Source organism: Leiobunum rupestre, chromosome 4, assembly GCF_980474605.1.
Source record: "Leiobunum rupestre chromosome 4, qqLeiRupe1.1.hap1, whole genome shotgun sequence".
Taxonomy (NCBI): domain Eukaryota; kingdom Metazoa; phylum Arthropoda; class Arachnida; order Opiliones; family Sclerosomatidae; genus Leiobunum; species Leiobunum rupestre.
Genome location: NC_143387.1, coordinates 50,411,397 through 50,429,321, shown reverse-complemented (window position 1 = coordinate 50,429,321; position 17,925 = coordinate 50,411,397). Strand labels below are relative to the sequence as shown.

The 17,925-nt window shown below is 37.3% G+C and overlaps 1 protein-coding gene across 5 annotated transcripts in view; it reads right to left on the bottom strand.

Moving 5' to 3' along the window:
* Positions 1-17,925, bottom strand: part of LOC149948132 (vesicular glutamate transporter 1-like) — a 129,125-nt gene that overhangs the window by 12,665 nt on the left and 98,535 nt on the right. For all 5 annotated transcript variants that reach the window (XM_090173016.1, XM_090173018.1, XM_090173019.1 and 2 more), the window contains exons 6-10: positions 4,189-4,276; positions 4,021-4,107; positions 3,395-3,531; positions 1,783-1,932; positions 1,471-1,714 (exon numbers count right to left, since the gene is read on the bottom strand). In XM_090173016.1, the coding sequence (XP_090029142.1) occupies positions 1,471-1,714; positions 1,783-1,932; positions 3,395-3,531; positions 4,021-4,107; positions 4,189-4,276 (706 nt within the window). The remainder of the gene's footprint in view (positions 1-1,470; positions 1,715-1,782; positions 1,933-3,394; positions 3,532-4,020; positions 4,108-4,188; positions 4,277-17,925) is intronic.

The following is a 17,925-nucleotide window of genomic DNA, read 5'->3' as shown; positions in this document are numbered from 1 at the left end:
CAGGTAGCTTTTTTGACATATCAAGGCTTGGCAAAACACGACGTTCTGTTTACAGGTTAAAAGTTTCCATTATTTCAACCAGCACTATATAAACAATACATTGCGGGTCTGGCTCTTGGAGATATTACTTCTTGGCGATTTCCGGCGAGCATGATTTATTTAAGCGTCTATTACAAAGATTCTCAATAGGATATTCTATAAAATACGGGAGGTCATGTGTTTATGTTAAATTTATTGTGTGCTATTTTTTTTAATTTAAGAGACTGCGTGCAAATTTACGCGATTCCTCGATTTCTTTTCGCTTGTTCCGGGATTTCGGAGTAGGGTAAGAGTAACGCTATGACGTCATTTTACTCCGATTCTGTGGTGGCGAATAGTTTGAGTTGGTGTAAAAACGTTTTTCCAAAATGGCTCCCTGTGGCCTTTTCAGTAGATAAATTCTGGCTAGCAGACGACCAAATCCAATTTACTCTCTTTACACCTCCTTTTCAGAAGGAGTAAAAAGAGTAGCCCTAATACTCCGGAATAGAGCTCGGCGTTTGGATAAAAATTAACCACATATTTTATTTTTATCCATAACCTACAATTATCCGAAAATATAATTTATTTTTTGCATGTTAAATCGTTGTTTGTCCATGGATAATATCCATAAATAAACAGTTAACCAAAATATTTACGATTAATCGAAATTTTGACAGTTCATTTATCTGTTACGCAGAGCTCTACTCCGGAAAAAGCGAATAGATTATGGGGCGGGGTAGTTCTCATCCCGGAACAGGCGAATAAAAGTCTTAGGGTAAAAAGAGTACACTTTTACTCCGAGAACAGGCGAAAAGAAACCACCTAATGATACATAATGGAGAAAAATGGAACTTCGATACTCATATCAGACGATACTTATAAAACCGAATTTAGACTCCGTTTAATCGTGGCCTATGTAATTATTAAGGTCCGTGTACCCTAAAGTTCTTCAATTCATTTCTGGCATTTTAATTTGCCAACTTTGGTCACTAGGTTCTATCGTATCTGTGTAATAACGTAGGCAACGGTTAAATAATGTGGGGTGGCGGAGTGGTTAGCACTTTCACCTCGCAGAAAAAGGAGCCGGGTTCGATACCAAATTGTGGCACTGGGTCAAAACTCGGAACAACTCCTTCCACGTTGAGTTTGCAAGTTATCTCCCCACTGGTTTAAAGGGTTTTCTCCCCCGAGTTCTTCGGTTTTCCCTTTCCATAAAAACTTGTAGAGGTTAGCGGTAATAGTTAAAGTAGGGAGCTGTTGGCTCGCTTGGCACCACCCTCCGTCGCGTTGAAACCCGGGCACCCTGAATGAATGGCTTTAAAAGTCGCTCGATGACTTAGGCCTAAGGTGGTGCATTGGGTATTAGCCTAGCTGATTATTATTATTAAACCAAAAGATACAGTACCAAAAGAAATGATTGTTCTTGGAAAGTACAGTATACGTATTTACCGGAAATGGCGAATCCAGAGAAGCCTACTGCAAGGATGAGCGCCAAAATGGCGATGGTGGGATTTCGAGTGCAGCCGACTACCAGGAGGAAGATAGCTTCCATGCCGAAACCTCCGCAGTTGAAAATTTTACGAACCGACGTCGTGGTCAAGATCTCTCTCCTCCGCAAGTGATCGGCCATTATGCCGCCAATGGGCACTACCGCCGTCATCAACAAGTGTGGCAGCGCTCCCAGAAGCCCGGACTAGACACAAAAAAACCATCGGTACTTTTAACTCTCACCAATACTAGCAAATATAACGTCAACCATACCTTATCAACGTCATATTTGAAGACTTGTTTGAAATAGGTCGGCTGGGATAAGAGTAACAAGTAGAACGTCCAACTTCTGCAGAAATTGGCGACGATGATGGCGTACACTGGCATGGAGGTGAACATGCATTTCCAAGGCGTCGTTTTCAACTGAGACCGGTTTAAAGAAAACGTTAATACAATAAAGCCACGGTCACACTAGTGCTTAAAACCCAGTTTAGGTCAGTTTGAATGCCAGTTTTGACCGCCGAAAATAATTCTTGCTTCACACGTGCGAAATCGCTTCACCCCGGTTCGCTTATAGCCAAGGCTCATCGCCATTTCAAATTACGACCAGAATTTTGAAAATACTAAAATGCATCCCAAAACAATTAGTTGATCATGTTTACTATACATACAGTAATATTATTTGACATTATTTAGATTTTTTTCCCCGTTATTTTTGAAAATACGAGCAATTTTACTTCCCCGCCTTGTCGATTTGAAAGCGATTCTAAGCGAACCGACTTGGACGAGTTGCTTCCCGAACCAACACGAAGCGATTTCTCACGGTGTTTTGAAAACTAGTTATCTAAAACCACGCGATTTCTCACGGTGCTTTTGAAAACTAGTTATCTAAAACCACGCGATTTCTCACGGTGTTTTGAAAACTAGTTATCTAAAACCACGCGATTTCTCACGGTGTTTTGAAAACTAGTTATCTAAAACCACGCGATTTCTCACGGTGGTTTTGAAAACTAGTTATCTAAAACCACGCGATTTCTCACGGTGTTTTGAAAACTAGTTATCTAAAACCACGCGATTTCTCACGGTGTTTTGAAAACTAGTTATCTAAAACCACGCGATTTCTCACGGTGGTTTTGAAAACTAGTTATCTAAAACCCCGCGATTTCTCACGGTGTTTTGAAAACTAGTTATCTAAAACCATGCGATTTCTCATGGTGGTTTTGAAAACTAGTTATCTAAAACCAAGTGATTTCTCACCGTGGTTTTGAAAACTAGTTATCTAAAACCATGCGATTTCTCACGGTGGTTTTGAAAACTAGTTATCTAAAACCATGCGATTTCTCACGGTGGTTTTGAAAACTAGTTATCTAAAACCATGCGATTTCTCATGGTGGTTTTGAAAACTAGTTATCTAAAACCATGCGATTTCTCATGGTGGTTTTGAAAACTAGTTATCTAAAACCATGCGATTTCTCATGGTGGTTTTGAAAACTAGTTATCTAAAACCAAGTGATTTCTCACCGTGGTTTTGAAAACTAGTTATCTAAAACCATGCGATTTCTCATGGTGGTTTTGAAAACTAGTTATCTAAAACCATGCGATTTCTCATGGTGGTTTTGAAAACTAGTTATCTAAAACCATGCGATTTCTCACGGTGGTTTTGAAAACTAGTTATCTAAAACCATGCGATTTATCATGGTGGTTTTGAAAACTAGTTATCTAAAACCATGCGATTTCTCATGGTGGTCTTGAAAACTAGTTATCTAAAACCAAGCGATTCCTCGTGGTTTGAAAACTATTTATCTAAAACCAATCGATTTTAGGGGTAAGTGTGAACCTGGCTTAAGTATACCTTAGGGATTAATAGTTCGGGATTTGGTCTTACCGTTGGTGACGTTTGGACTACGTTTCCTAAGCTGTTCTCGATGTAGAGCAGCTCCCCTTGCGTTATTGTCGGATGTCTGGTCGGTTTTTCGAATGATAACCACATCCAGAATATATACCACACTAATCCCGCTGCCCCTGTTCACGGTACGAAGCCATTTTTAATGGGAATGCCTTATGACGCACCAGTGTTGCCAATGTTCGAAAGTCAAAATTTCCATTGCTGGATAGTAAATTTCCCACGAATTCCCACCCCCCTATTTAGCCCCGCCCCCAACGAAAACTCAACGGAAAACATGCCATAATTTTCAAATTTTTGGAAAAATAACTTTAAAATTTTTTTTTTTGAAATTACAATTTTTAAACATTTTGGTTGCTAGGCCTATTCATTGATTGATTGTAGTATTAGGAGGTGCCTCCTTTAGATTATTTAAAATACACTGCTCTAGATAATTTCGGGCTTTCTATTGATAGTCAAATTAAAAAAACATACCCGCAGAAATGAAAATTATCACAAAATCAACGTTTTTGAAAAAAAAATTACCTTTTCCCCACAGAGCCAAAAGGGACCCCAAAAATTCCCACAATCTGGCAACACTGTGACGCACTCGCTCGAACACGACTTACCGTAGAAATAGAAGCAAGCCTGCCAACTGATGTAATCCGTGAGCATACCTGATAACGGCATTCCTACCACAGCACCCGCGTACGAGCCTGGAAACGATATTAAAAAGTTTCATCATTTTATTCCCTAAAAGACGCCATCTATCAATGTGTTTTAGAAATGTCCCGTACCGCAAAAGGCTAACGTAGCCAATCGACTTCTTTCCATTGGCGGCGCCCAATGACGCCAGATGCCGTGGCAAGCTGGGTACGTCACACCCTGCAAAACAAAGATTCGTTCAGTAAAACGGAAAATGGTTCCGGAATGAAGATTCATTTTTACGAGTTTCCCTTATTTCACGATTCTTGCGGGTTTAAGGGGGAAGAATACAGTAAAAGCCTCTTTTTCGTTCAAGCTGAACGTTTCTGTTTTAACTATTACATAATTGAATTATATTTTTCTTATTAGGATGAACCTTCCTCTAGTGCTTAAAATAATTTTGATAATTCTAATATTAATAGTTAACGAGATATACGGTCCTAACTAAAGGGTAGTTTGGGCGCTTGCCCAACTTGTTTATCTCTGGGGGTCCGAATTAAAACGTAATACCTTAATTATTTTAAAATTTTAAATTGTCAAAATTATTTTAAGCACTAAACAAGTGGCTGTTCTACACCTAAATATTAATTTTATAAGTTAAAATACAAAATTAAAAGAGTTCCGCTTGAAATAGCGCGAAAGTATACAATGACCACTGTAGTCTTCCCCCTTAAGTTGTAAATAAGTCTAGAGATTTAAAGCCAGTGTCGGCTCGACGTGAATTGGCTCTTTCTTTCAACCGATGTCGCTAGCGTCGCTGGACGGGACTCTCGGAGGCTGCGCGCCGGATCTTCAATCCTGAGCATTATTTTCTCCTTTCTTGCCCCGTTTTCTAGCCAACACTTCGCCATGGCGGATCTAGAATGCACTTGGTCCCAACTACTCGCGTTATCACCCCACTTCGATCTACTTTTAATGAAAGTTCAATTATAATTAAAATCTTATCTTCTGAAGGAAATTTCTGGAAGGGTGTAATCTGAAACTAGCCTTAATTTAGTAAATTTTCCAAACATTGTAATAAAATTGTGGACATAGACTACGGCTTATTATTACAGTTTTAAATTCACCTTCAACTCATCAATGCATTCGTATTTATTTATTTATTTATTTATTTATTTATTTATTTATTAATTTGTTTATTTATTTATTTATTTGTTTATTTATTTCATTACTGTTGTTCAAGATTATATATAAATAACTACCTAGACCGTGATGTTTATACCATAGAGAAATAATATAGGAGTGGTTAAGTAAACCTTTTGGGCGTAGAGGTTAGCCGGAAAGTGGGGGCCGACAAAAAAGGGGAAAGAACCCGGGTCTTTTTACAAAACGTTGGCCAGCTGGCGCCCTCTCTGAATAAAAATAGTGAAAGGAGTTATTTCAAAAGTTTCTTTATGGCCAAGGCTAACACTTTCAAGTATTAGTAATGACTATCATTTGTTATTAGTAACAAGTAATAATTATTAATACTTATTTATTGAATTATTTTAAAAGTAATAATTTGTAATGGGGAAAAAATACTGTTTGTTTCGGTTGTGTAAGAACCGTGAAAATTCGAAGAAATCAGTGAATATAACCTTTTACCCTGTTCCAAAACCAACACTAAACATTGAAAAATGCCTAAAATGGCTTGATGCTATTAACCGTACTGATATTCAAACAGTAAATGTTAAATCCCATCAAAACTGCTTATTGAACCCAATTCCTTAAAATATATTTATAATGTATATATCAAATTTGCCGGTTTAAATGTTTTTTATAAGAATACCTGTATCGAATTTTCCTCTACTCCAGAAAACACCCGGGCTCCTAGCGAAATCCCCCTCTTAACGTCTCCTCTATTATTTCTCTATGTTTATACGAAATACTCGATGCATAAAAGTTTAAATTGTAACTTCAGAATGCAATAGCAACTTGCCTTGACGAAAGGCCGTCAAAGTTTAGTGTAAAAGCCTACGCGTGTCACCTCTCTCTTACCAGGAAAAGTCAAAATTGTAAATCATTGAACAACAGCCATGAACTCGACAAACTTTAGCATATCTTTAATTTTTGTAAAACGTGTTATAAATAGTTATACTTAAAGCAAGTGCGGCGGCTCGGCGTGAATTAGCTCATTTTCCAACAGATGTCGCTAGCCTCGAAATCAAAAGAAGATGCTCAAGCTACATTTTGACCCAAAAGGCGGAGTACCCCTCGCGTTGTTTAGCTCGTTCGTAAAGGACCCCGCACACGGCCTATGGAAAAAAAAATTTCGGCCAATTTTGTTGAAATTTACAAATTATGTACTACCGACCACGGTGAACTAATATACGTTTGGATTATTGAACAAAAATTATTTGTTTTTCCGCTAGGTACCTTCGAAAAAACCGATTTTGCCAAATATACTGTATAGTTGTCCACGGCTAGTATCATCGAATTTAAAAAAATCTTTCTTCGCGAGTCCGGCGTTACAATATAATGATTAAAACGTTACACAGCCTATGATATTGACTATTTTTCAGACCGTTTTTGAATAACACATCCAAAATGAATTTTAAGGCTAAAGCTGGATACGTGACAATTGTGTAAATGAATAGACGTTAGTAAACAGTTTAACTGTAGTATTTCTTCTCTTTATTATATTAAATGATTTATAGCTATTGAAATATTTAGGATTTTACCTTTGAAAAAAGGGGTCCGCAAACTACATTACATTGGCGGAGCATTAATTAAAATTATCTAAGCGATAGCTATGGCCATTGTTTATCTACACAACTTAGAATTCAAAAGCGAACTGCAAATAATTATGGTACTCGACGCACCATCTATTTATGAATTGTTGAATTTTTTTCTTAAAAATTCGCACTATTTGCGCCTTGGCAATTGAGGCCATTAGTAGCGCCATCTGCATTCTAATTTTAAGTATTGATAATTAATATATAATTTTTAAAGTACGAACATATTTTATAACAGCTTTAGTGATGATTAAATTATATTTACATTTAAAATAACAATAATAATAATAATTATTAATTATTTTAACAATCAAGGTTTCGCTTGGATAGTTTAAATTCCAATCGGATAAAGTCCAGCAGTACGAAATGGTCCCCCTTCTTTAGTACATACGAAAGTACACCGAGTTCTAACCAGGGGGCGAACTGAACTGAAGCCAATGATTAGGGGGAAGAAAAGGGGGATGGCAGATACTATAATAATTAAAAGAAATACTACAATTAAACTCTTTACTTAGTCTAATCACTTAAACAATTGTCACGTAAAATTCATTTTGGATGTGTTATTCAAAAATGGTCTGAAAAATAGTCAATATCATAGGCTGTGTAACGTTTTGATCATTATATTGTAACGTCGGCCTCGCGAAGAAAGATTTTTTTAAATTGGAAGACTCTCACCGTGGACAACTTAACAGTATATTTCCAAAGGCAAAATCGGTTTTTTCGAAGGTACCTAGCGGAAAAACAAATAATATTTGTTGAATAATCCAGAAGTATATTAGTTCACCGTGGTCGGTAGTACATAATTTGTAAATTTCAACAAAATTGGCCGGAAGTTTTTTTTCCATAGGCCGTGTGCGGGGTCCTTTGTCAATAACTTAAATTATAGTAATTTTTATTATAATTTATATCGGATATATAACTTAGGTTAAAGTCCACTAAGTAGAGTAAAAGTTGTCTAGTTATAATAATTATTAATGGTTTCGCTCTTTTGAATTTTAGCTTCCTTTGCAATTAATAGATGGCACCACGCTCTCCAGTAAAGTCGTTAGTAGTTATCTTTCTCGCGGATAGATGGGGTTTTTCAATACGAATTGAAGCATCGAAAGTTAATGATCTTAGAAATGAGCGCACTCTATAAGAAGAAAGTAATTCTATAAAATAAATATTCTTTTTTTCGAAACTGAAAGGAATATTTTATCGCCACAAATAACCAATAAGAACGTCGAGCGCTAAGCAATTTAAACTGCCAAAGAATTCCCCTATAGCCGTAAAGTATGAGTGCCGTTATTTTAAGTCGATAAGTATTCTCAGCGTTTGGACTTTTTCGTCCCAAAATATCCTTATTTCCGAGTGTCTGTGTGGTAATTTGGCTAAACAACAGGTCGATTTGGGGGCGCACCAGCTCCCGCAAAAGCCACGTACTTTTCTTTATCGCTTCGGCGTCCTTTATTTCGGGTGGATCTAAATTATTCGCGGGGCTCGGAAGGGTGAACTAATGACCCTGGAGGAGAGGGCAAGAAATAGCGCAAGCGACACCTATGAGTCGGAACCTTACTTAACGCGTTCTATAGCGTTCTGGTCGCGGTCACCTGGTGGGCGGGAGAAACCTCGTAGGCTGGCTTTTTTAGCCACAGCGACGGTGACGGCGGGCTTGAGTCGCGCGGGAGTCGTCGGGCGTGGAATGATGGAGAGGCAACGTTAGTGGCGCCATCTCGCTGGGCTCAGGTAGAGATAAATTATTCGCGACCTCCTCCGCTTCCCACCCGGGGAACTATCTTTTAAAATAAGCCTCGGCCTTAATCAAGAAGTCCATTGTTTCGAACTCTCCGCGTTGGTTGCCTCCATTAGCAGTGAACGCCTCAGCACCCGTCTCCGCTACCCCCCCCCTTTTTCCTTGTATTTACGCCCCCCTCGAATGGCTCGCGCTGTGTAATATAAGCCCAATAGGCCAATGCCTTTCGCCTGCCTACGCCATTTTTCAGTTACACATTGCTGGGACTATATGATAGAAATTTGATAATATTGTATCTAGACTACTTAGGAAAGGTAGTAGAAGTGAAGGGACGTTGAATTTTATAAATAAATAAATTGTGAATTTTAAAACCATTTTAAAGGCCTAGGTTTTCTTCTGCCAGTCACCCTTTAAATTTGCTTTCCTTCCAAACAAATACCCTGGTGGTAGGCCAACGTGTTCTGCTGTTGGCCTACCACCAGGGTATTTGTTTGGAAGGAAAGCAAATTTAAAGGGTGACTGGCAGAAAAAAACCTAGGCCTTTAAATCTCTTTTAATTTCATTCTATTCTTAGAAAATATTTTCATAACATAAACTGCCTTTTCATACCCCTAAGATTCCAATAGAAGACAAGAATATTATAAATATGTTTTAAAATGTGATAATTTCTTTAAGAATACAAACGACCTTGGGAGAAGGGCAATGTTACCCTGGTTATCTCAACCAGGGTCTGGACGAAGGTCAACCAATTATTATAATTCCACCAAGATTTACTTTCAGTTGTAAATAAGGGTAATTTAAATAATTAAAATGGTTTTTAAAACTACCTAAAAAGTTTTATTATAAAAAATGTGGTGTGTTTTTTAGCAATGGCTCGACACGGAAATGCCGTACGATCCAAAATGGAATGCGAGAGGAGGGAGAGGAAAAAGGATGAGGGATTAAGGGCTTTACAAAATTGCGAGGGAAAAGTCGAAAATGTAAATCAGGCTCGACCGAGACAGAAGCCGATAATGTAGCGAAAAGGGATTAGCAACCCCCGTTGGTCCTCCGCCGAAGACACGCTTGCCGGGACTAGACTTGTCAGCGGTGCCGATATTGCCGAGATCCCCGGAGAATGCCCCCGAGGATTACCGTTATTATTTCCCCGACCGGAGTCTAGCTCAATATTGCGTGGGAGGAGTGACGAATGAATTATATTACCGTGGGACGTATATCCCGTATGTATTCATACCGAAAGGTAGCACCCCCCCTCCTCTATATTTTATCTTTATATTACAATTCTTGACCTTTCGTCTCGGAAATTGTTATAGATTCAATTAAACTTTTGACTATAGGTACGTAATTCTGGATTAATTGGTATGCCTCCTCAGTTCTCAATAAAGAAATGAGATTTTGCTTAAGTTGGAAAATGAATACCCACTATTTTTCGTAGTTTTGACCAACGTGTACGTAATTCTGGATTGGTATGCGTCCTCCGTTCTCAATAATGAAATGAGATTTTGATTCAGTTGGAAAATGAAAACCCACTATTTTTCGTAGTTTTGACCAACGTGTACATAATTCTGGATGGGTATGCCTCCTCCGTTCTCAATAATGAAATGAGATTTTGCTTCAGTTTTTAAAATGAATACCCACTATTTTTCGTAGTTTTGACCAACGTGTACGTAATTCTGGATTAGTATGCCTCCTCAGTTCTCAATAAAGAAATGAGATTTCGCTTAAGTTGGAAAATGAAAACCCACTATTTTTCGTAGTTTTGACCAACGTGTACGTAATTCTGGATTGGTATGCCTCCTCCGTTCTCAATAATGAAATGAGATTTTGATTCAGTTGGAAAATGAAAACCCACTATTTTTCGTAGTTTTGACCAATGTGTACGTAATTCTGGATTGGTATGCCTCCTCCGTTCTCAATAATGAAATGAGATTTTGATTCAGTTGGAAAATGAAAACCCACTATTTTTCGTAGTTTTGACCAACGTGTACGTAATTCTGGATTGGTATGCCTCCTCCGTTCTCAATAATGAAATGAGATTTTGATTCAGTTGGAAAATGAAAACCCACTATTTTTCGTAGTTTTGACCAACGTGTACGTAATTCTGGATTGGTATGCCTCCTCCGTTCTCAATAATGAAATGAGATTTTGATTCAGTTGGAAAATGAAAACCCACTATTTTTCGTAGTTTTGACCAACGTGTACATAATTCTGGATTGGTATGCCTCCTCCGTTCTCAATAATGAAATGAGATTTTGATTCAGTTGGAAAATGAAAACCCACTATTTTTCGTAGTTTTGACCAACGTGTACGTAATTCTGGATTAGTATGCCTCCTCAGTTCTCAATAAAGAAATGAGATTTCGCTTAAGTTGGAAAATGAAAACCCACTATTTTTCGTAGTTTTGACCAACGTGTACGTAATTCTGGATTGGTATGCCTCCTCCGTTCTCAATAATGAAATGAGATTTTGATTCAGTTGGAAAATGAAAACCCACTATTTTTCGTAGTTTTGACCAACGTGTACGTAATTCTGGATTAGTATGCCTCCTCAGTTCTCAATAAAGAAATGAGATTTCGCTTAAGTTGGAAAATGAAAACCCACTGTTTTTCGTAGTTTTGACCAACGTGTACGTAATTCTGGATTGGTATGCCTCCTCCGTTCTCAATAATGAAATGAGATTTTGATTCAGTTGGAAAATGAAAACCCACTATTTTTCGTAGTTTTGACCAACGTGTACGTAATTCTGGATTAGTATGCCTCCTCAGTTCTCAATAAAGAAATGAGATTTCGCTTAAGTTGGAAAATGAAAACCCACTATTTTTCGTAGTTTTGACCAACGTGTACGTAATTCTGGATTGGTATGCCTCCTCAGTTCTCAATAAAGAAATGAGATTTTGATTCAGTTGGAAAATGAAAACCCACTATTTTTCGTAGTTTTGACCAACGTGTACGTAATTCTGGATTAGTATGCCTCCTCAGTTCTCAATAAAGAAATGAGATTTCGCTTAAGTTAGAAAATGAAAACCCACTATTTTTCGTAGTTTTGACCAACGTGTACGTAATTCTGGATTGGTATGCCTCCTCCGTTCTCAATAATGATATGAGATTTTGATTCAGTTGGAAAATGAAAACCCACTATTTTTCGTAGTTTTGACCAACGTGTACGTAATTCTGGATTGGTATGCCTCCTCCGTTCTCAATAATGAAATGAGATTTTGATTCAGTTGGAAAATGAAAACCCACTATTTTTCGTAGTTTTGACCAACGTGTACGTAATTCTGGATTGGTATGCCTCCTCCGTTCTCAATAATGAAATGAGATTTTGATTCAGTTGGAAAATGAAAACCCACTATTTTTCGTAGTTTTGACCAACGTGTACATAATTCTGGATTGGTATGCCTCCTCCGTTCTCAATAATGAAATGAGATTTTGATTCAGTTGGAAAATGAAAACCCACTATTTTTCGTAGTTTTGACCAACGTGTACGTAATTCTGGATTGGTATGCCTCCTCCGTTCTCAATAATGAAATGAGATTTTGATTCAGTTGGAAAATGAAAACCCACTATTTTTCGTAGTTTTGACCAACGTGTACGTAATTCTGGATTGGTATGCCTCCTCCGTTCTCAATAATGAAATGAGATTTTGATTCAGTTGGAAAATGAAAACCCACTATTTTTCGTAGTTTTGACCAACATGTACGTAATTCTGGATTGGTATGCCTCCTCCGTTCTCAATAATGAAATGAGATTTTGATTCAGTTGGAAAATGAAAACCCACTATTTTTCGTAGTTTTGACCAACGTGTACGTAATTCTGGATTGGTATGCCTCCTCCGTTCTCAATAATGAAATGAGATTTTGATTCAGTTGGAAAATGAAAACCCACTATTTTTCGTAGTTTTGACCAACGTGTACGTAATTCTGGATTGGTATGCCTCCTCCGTTCTCAATAATGAAATGAGATTTTGATTCAGTTGGAAAATGAAAACCCACTATTTTTCGTAGTTTTGACCAACGTGTACGTAATTCTGGATTGGTATGCCTCCTCCGTTCTCAATAATGAAATGAGATTTTGATTCAGTTGGAAAATGAAAACCCACTATTTTTCGTAGTTTTGACCAACGTGTACATAATTCTGGATTGGTATGCCTCCTCCGTTCTCAATAATGAAATGAGATTTTGATTCAGTTGGAAAATGAAAACCCACTATTTTTCGTAGTTTTGACCAACGTGTACGTAATTCTGGATTAGTATGCCTCCTCAGTTCTCAATAAAGAAATGAGATTTGGCTTCAGTTGGAAAATGAAAACCCACTATTTTTCGTAGTTTTGACCAACGTGTACGTAATTCTGGATTGGTATGCCTCCTCCGTTCTCAATAATGAAATGAGATTTTTATTCAGTTGGAAAATGAAAACCCACTATTTTTCGTAGTTTTGACCAACGTGTACATAATTCTGGATTGGTATGCCTCCTCCGTTCTCAATAATGAAATGAGATTTTGCTTCAGTTGGAAAATGAAAACCCACTATTTTTCGTAGTTTTGACCAACGTGTACGTAATTCTGGATTGGTATGCCTCCTCCGTTCTCAATAATGAAATGAGATTTTGATTCAGTTGGAAAATGAAAACCCACTATTTTTCGTAGTTTTGACCAACGTGTACGTAATTCTGGATTGGTATGCCTCCTCCGTTCTCAATAATGAAATGAGATTTTGATTCAGTTGGAAAATGAAAACCCACTATTTTTCGTAGTTTTGACCAACGTGTACATAATTCTGGATTGGTATGCCTCCTCCGTTCTCAATAATGAAATGAGATTTTGATTCAGTTGGAAAATGAAAACCCACTATTTTTCGTAGTTTTGACCAACGTGTACGTAATTCTGGATTAGTATGCCTCCTCAGTTCTCAATAAAGAAATGAGATTTCGCTTAAGTTGGAAAATGAAAACCCACTATTTTTCGTAGTTTTGACCAACGTGTACGTAATTCTGGATTGGTATGCCTCCTCCGTTCTCAATAATGAAATGAGATTTTGATTCAGTTGGAAAATGAAAACCCACTATTTTTCGTAGTTTTGACCAACGTGTTCGTAATTCTGGATTAGTATGCCTCCTCAGTTCTCAATAAAGAAATGAGATTTCGCTTAAGTTGGAAAATGAAAACCCACTGTTTTTCGTAGTTTTGACCAACGTGTACGTAATTCTGGATTGGTATGCCTCCTCCGTTCTCAATAATGAAATGAGATTTTGATTCAGTTGGAAAATGAAAACCCACTATTTTTCGTAGTTTTGACCAACGTGTACGTAATTCTGGATTAGTATGCCTCCTCAGTTCTCAATAAAGAAATGAGATTTCGCTTAAGTTGGAAAATGAAAACCCACTATTTTTCGTAGTTTTGACCAACGTGTACGTAATTCTGGATTGGTATGCCTCCTCAGTTCTCAATAAAGAAATGAGATTTTGATTCAGTTGGAAAATGAAAACCCACTATTTTTCGTAGTTTTGACCAACGTGTACGTAATTCTGGATTAGTATGCCTCCTCAGTTCTCAATAAAGAAATGAGATTTCGCTTAAGTTAGAAAATGAAAACCCACTATTTTTCGTAGTTTTGACCAACGTGTACGTAATTCTGGATTGGTATGCCTCCTCCGTTCTCAATAATGAAATGAGATTTTGATTCAGTTGGAAAATGAAAACCCACTATTTTTCGTAGTTTTGACCAACGTGTACGTAATTCTGGATTGGTATGCCTCCTCCGTTCTCAATAATGAAATGAGATTTTGATTCAGTTGGAAAATGAAAACCCACTATTTTTCGTAGTTTTGACCAACGTGTACGTAATTCTGGATTGGTATGCCTCCTCCGTTCTCAATAATGAAATGAGATTTTGATTCAGTTGGAAAATGAAAACCCACTATTTTTCGTAGTTTTGACCAACGTGTACATAATTCTGGATTGGTATGCCTCCTCCGTTCTCAATAATGAAATGAGATTTTGATTCAGTTGGAAAATGAAAACCCACTATTTTTCGTAGTTTTGACCAACGTGTACGTAATTCTGGATTGGTATGCCTCCTCCGTTCTCAATAATGAAATGAGATTTTGATTCAGTTGGAAAATGAAAACCCACTATTTTTCGTAGTTTTGACCAACGTGTACGTAATTCTGGATTGGTATGCCTCCTCCGTTCTCAATAATGAAATGAGATTTTGATTCAGTTGGAAAATGAAAACCCACTATTTTTCGTAGTTTTGACCAACATGTACGTAATTCTGGATTGGTATGCCTCCTCCGTTCTCAATAATGAAATGAGATTTTGATTCAGTTGGAAAATGAAAACCCACTATTTTTCGTAGTTTTGACCAACGTGTACGTAATTCTGGATTGGTATGCCTCCTCCGTTCTCAATAATGAAATGAGATTTTGATTCAGTTGGAAAATGAAAACCCACTATTTTTCGTAGTTTTGACCAACGTGTACGTAATTCTGGATTGGTATGCCTCCTCCGTTCTCAATAATGAAATGAGATTTTGATTCAGTTGGAAAATGAAAACCCACTATTTTTCGTAGTTTTGACCAACGTGTACATAATTCTGGATTGGTATGCCTCCTCCGTTCTCAATAATGAAATGAGATTTTGATTCAGTTGGAAAATGAAAACCCACTATTTTTCGTAGTTTTGACCAACGTGTACGTAATTCTGGATTAGTATGCCTCCTCAGTTCTCAATAAAGAAATGAGATTTGGCTTCAGTTGGAAAATGAAAACCCACTATTTTTCGTAGTTTTGACCAACGTGTACGTAATTCTGGATTGGTATGCCTCCTCCGTTCTCAATAATGAAATGAGATTTTTATTCAGTTGGAAAATGAAAACCCACTATTTTTCGTAGTTTTGACCAACGTGTACATAATTCTGGATTGGTATGCCTCCTCCGTTCTCAATAATGAAATGAGATTTTGCTTCAGTTGGAAAATGAAAACCCACTATTTTTCGTAGTTTTGACCAACGTGTACGTAATTCTGGATTGGTATGCCTCCTCCGTTCTCAATAATGAAATGAGATTTTGATTCAGTTGGAAAATGAAAACCCACTATTTTTCGTAGTTTTGACCAACGTGTACGTAATTCTGGATTGGTATGCCTCCTCCGTTCTCAATAATGAAATGAGATTTTGATTCAGTTGGAAAATGAAAACCCACTATTTTTCGTAGTTTTGACCAACGTGTACATAATTCTGGATTGGTATGCCTCCTCCGTTCTCAATAATGAAATGAGATTTTGATTCAGTTGGAAAATGAAAACCCACTATTTTTCGTAGTTTTGACCAACGTGTACGTAATTCTGGATTAGTATGCCTCCTCAGTTCTCAATAAAGAAATGAGATTTGGCTTCAGTTGGAAAATGAAAACCCACTATTTTTCGTAGTTTTGACCAACGTGTACGTAATTCTGGATTGGTATGCCTCCTCCGTTCCCAATAATTAAATGAGATTTTTATTCAGTTGGAAAATGAAAACCCACTATTTTTCGTAGTTTTGACCAACGTGTACATAATTCTGGATTGGTATGCCTCCTCCGTTCTCAATAATGAAATGAGATTTTGCTTCAGTTGGAAAATGAAAACCCACTATTTTCCATAGTTTTCACCAACATGCCAATGCTTTCTTTTGAAGTGTGAATGCGACTTAACGGTGACTTCTATTTCTGGTGTAAAATAAGCCTGTTAGGTGGAAAGAAATCAACACCACGCGCTACAAATTTTTTGCACACCAAATACTCGGTCACCTGTTTAAAGGCATTAAAAGTAGAATACTTAAGTCTAAGGTGGTGCCTTGGGTATTAGCCTAGCTGATAATTATTTTTATTATTATTATTATTATTATTATTATTATTATTATTATTATTATTATAATGGTTAAATTTCATAGCGAGTAGGCCACCAAACGAAGTCGTGTTAATGTGAATCTATTACGAAGTTTGACGAAAATTCGATATCCGTCTTTGGAAACGAAATTCGAGTTTATATCAAACAAAGTCGAGCACTCATTAATGTCCCCTTTTCAGATCCAAAGCTTTCTTTCGAATTTATACTTCTTCTCCAAAAAACGCATTGCGATTTCGGGGTGGGGAGTGGAATTGATTTTAAATGTTAGGTTATTAAAAATCAAAAACAGTATCGTCATATTTTAGCGAATAGCGTGGGCCGGTTTCTGTTGTTTCCTGAAAAAGCTGCCCCCTTTTTCGCGATACTCTCCCCCTCCGTTTTCAAAATCTATTTGGAACGTTTTCTCGCCGACTTTCAGGGGTTATTAAATGTTCCCCTCCCCTTCTTCGACGCTGAGTCCGGGACCAATCAGAACGAAGGGAAACGGCCGAGGGGTGGGTAAGAAGTGATTCGAAATTGATTCCACCCGGGCCTCCCCCCCTCCTGTCCTACAAAATTCTCAGACTCTCTTTCCGCGCTCATATAGGAAACATCTTCGAGTTCCAAGGCTCAGGATTTCTCAATCTACCAGGGACCGATCCTAAATTATTTTAGAGATTTGGACTGTTGCGGAAGTTGGACTTATATTTAAATCTTTCAAGATAGTATTTCTAGGGAGCATTGGTTTTAATAAATTAAAATTACCGAAATAAAACTTAGCTGGATGAACACTCGAAACAACTCCTTCCGCGTTGAGTTTGCAAGTTCTCTCCCCACTGGTTTAAACGGTTTTTCCGCGAGCTCTTCGGTTTCCCATTCCATAAAAACTTGTCGAGGTTAACGGTAATAGTTAGTTGGCTCGCGTGGCATGAAGGGCTTGCTACCACCCTCCTACGCATTGTAGCCCGGCCACCTGAATTAATGGCTTTAAAAGTCGCTCGATGACTTAGGCCTAAGGTGGTTGCTTTGGGTATTAGTCTAGCTGATTATTATTATTATTCCATATGATTTCCTCCCCCACCCTCTATTATTTTCTGAATTATTATTATTATTATTATAATAGATGAAAGTAAGAATTTACAACGCTTCCAAGAATCTTTTTTCAACCCTTATCAATTTACAACCGAAAATATTAAATTCCCTATTAAATAAATCATCGCTTTTTTGGGTATACCATTATTTCGATAGCTTAGCTTTCAGCGTAGTTGGTATAATTTAAATTAAAATTCCATTATTGGTAAACTTCGGACTGACCTCAATACCAGAGGAATATAATATTTAAATGTCTAGGTATTCATACTCGAAAATAAGTGTACCTTTTTAAAATGCATTTTATATTTCTGCGACCAGATTTAACAGAAGCGAGAAATGATTGGGGCTAGTTACGTTACAAGCAAGTTGTAGCGCGTGGAAACCAATTTTGATAACGTAGAGAATAGTCGAAATCGATAATTCAA